Source organism: Eimeria mitis, genomic scaffold (genome assembly GCF_000499745.2).
Source record: "Eimeria mitis Houghton genomic scaffold, Emh_scaff16, whole genome shotgun sequence".
Classification (NCBI taxonomy): Eukaryota; Apicomplexa; class Conoidasida; order Eucoccidiorida; family Eimeriidae; genus Eimeria; species Eimeria mitis.
Genome location: NW_013569915.1, coordinates 81,299 through 83,806, shown reverse-complemented (window position 1 = coordinate 83,806; position 2,508 = coordinate 81,299). Strand labels below are relative to the sequence as shown.

The window sequence follows — 2,508 nt, the reverse complement described above, 5'->3', positions numbered from 1 at the left end:
CCCCCTCCACTGACTCACTTAGTGGCGGCTGATACTATGGATGGCTCAGCTGCATAGCGTTTACTATTGCACGATTACAGGCAGGCGCATTCAAGTGCTGTGCTGCTTGCTGCCCCGATTCAGGTGCTCAAAAAGGTGGAAAGTTCGCCCGGGATGGCAACCTTTCTCTCCCGAGTTTGCTTACAAGCTGCTACACCGTGCGAACTACGATCCGGAAAGAGCTTTGCGCATGATGGATGACTCCGCATTTTGGTGAGGCTGGTATTACAGGCAAATGTTTCTACAGTTGCACCAGAGTTGCCAGCACATCCCAACTGCAAGTGCCTAATTATGGCGTGGCCCGCTGTACTACTCGTCAACCGCCTTCGAAGCCAAATTGCGATGTACACCCTACAATGTATAGTCCCCACAACATAGAGTGCACATCTGTCAAGCTGTATTGGTATTATGCCCACATATGCATAGCAGCTTATGTGGGCACCCTATGGCTATGGGCTGTGGTTGCCTGCAGCTTCCAAAGCGTGTGCGACCCACCGTTACGGAAGTACGAGAACAAGTGGAAACGCAGAGACAAACGTGGCACGTTTCCGAGTTCACCTTACCCTCCGCCGGTAGTGGTACGTGGCTACCTGAACGNAGAGACAAACGTGGCACGTTTCCGAGTTCACCTTACCCTCCGCCGGTAGTGGTACGTGGCTACCTGAACGAGAAGCAGAAGCAGCTGCGCATGGGTCGGTGAGAAACCGCAAGAAATATTGACTCGTAGGGTCAGGAACAGCGAGCCACAATTTTATCAGGTTAGGGGAGAGCGGCCGGGTGCTTCGGATCCCTCGGTAGTAGTGGCACATTGGGAACTACCGAGTATACCTGCATAAAAAGCGGGTATTCAGTCCTTGGCCGCTGTTAAGGGTGACCCCCGAAAGGGATATGTTGCACACGGGTTGCATGGGAGGCTGCTGACTGGACTGCGCGCAGCGTGTAGCAGCTGAATCTTGGCTGCTGGCCGCGTTTTGTTTAGCTTTCGCGCATGCCTATTGAACTGCTGGTCCACCGTCGGCTTCAGCCCGCGCCGTAGCACCTTCAGTTTTTCTGGCCACAGCGGCCAAACCCGTAGACTCTAGTTTTCAAGCGGGCACCTACTCCTTTGTGGACAGCATTGCCAAACTGAGCCGACATTGACGGAGCATTTTTAACAGTGTCTGCCACTGGCGGTATGCGCTAGGCTAACTCAAGCCTAAAAGTTCGGCGATTCGCCATGCTTAGTGTCGTAACGATGCATATATGGTCGTAACAAGCACTAGTACTACAACTTGCTAGTATTACGGCTTGCCTGTACTGCGGTTTGTTTTCTCACCCCTGATCATACTAATGTGAATAAGCGGAAAGCTACGGAGGGGGACGCACATATGGCAGCAAGAACGTTACATTAAAGGGTTCTGATGGGAATGTTAAACTCCCAAATACCCAAACAAGTTTCACCTAATCTGGGGCTGACTTCGGCAGCTGACCGAACAGCGACCTGCGCGACTGCCCTTAGAAAAGGCGGAACTGTTTGCGCACATTGCCGAAGACTTGATTGCTTTCGACTTTAAGCACGTTAAAGCGAATCGTCTTCGAGAGGGGCCTGTGCCATCACAAGAACAAGACACAGAGTTCCGGGCTACTGCCGCCATACGCACAGTTAGCTCTGCAGCACTGCGAAAGCAGCCCAAGCACAGCCCCTCCCCAAATCTGAACGCCGAAGAAAACTCACCTGCACTGCCCAGCAGTGACGATATCACCTTCTTTGACTTGTTCAAAACATGGCGAGAGATGGCAAGTCACGTTCTTATGCCGCTTCTCAACACGAGAGTACTTCCTCACAAAGTGCAAGTACGTGCGGCGAATCACCACACAGCGTTTCATCTTGGCAGAAATCACCATCCCCCTGAAGCCATGACAAGAAAATGCCCACAAAAAGTGTTTGTTGGTGCTGCCACTGCCAAAAGCGTACGCTTGTCCGGGCACAAAAAGAGACAAGTCCTGTCAACACCGCCGTTTGCTGTATACTTTAAACGTGTTCAAACTCATAGTCTGCTGGCATTAGTTGTGGAGTGCACCTTGCCAACGCATTAGATCCCACAGGTCACACTGCCAAAAAGAAACTGGGTCCCCAGCAATTCTGGACAATCGTGCACTTGCAAGCATCTAAATCGCTGTGCGCTTTCATATATATATATATATATATATATATATATATATATATATATATATATATATATATATATATATGCGTGCGTGTGTACGTGTATTTTAGCTCAGAAATTTTGAAAGTTATGCCTACTTGATGATGCGGCCACGAATGGACACGTTCCCGGTGAAGGGGCACTTCTTGTCGACGTATGTGCCCTCCTTTGCCAAGCGGGGTGTGGCAAAACCCAGTCCTACCTCCTAGAGAGACAGGACAAAAAAACATACCAAATGCCACAGCTAAGATAGCGTCCGTGGGAAGACGGCAATGGCGCCGCA

The 2,508-nt window shown here is 50.5% G+C and overlaps 1 protein-coding gene across 1 annotated transcript in view; it reads right to left on the bottom strand.

The window, feature by feature from the left end:
- Positions 1–1,533: 1,533 nt before the first annotated feature.
- EMH_0015360 (40S ribosomal protein S11, putative) overlaps positions 1,534–2,508 on the bottom strand; it is a gene marked incomplete at both ends in the record, with an annotated part of 1,848 nt that continues 873 nt past the window's right edge. Inside the window, 3 exons of the mRNA XM_013495491.1 lie at positions 1,534–1,624; positions 1,754–1,927; positions 2,324–2,430. Coding sequence (XP_013350945.1) covers positions 1,534–1,624; positions 1,754–1,927; positions 2,324–2,430 — 372 coding nt within the window. The remainder of the gene's footprint in view (positions 1,625–1,753; positions 1,928–2,323; positions 2,431–2,508) is intronic.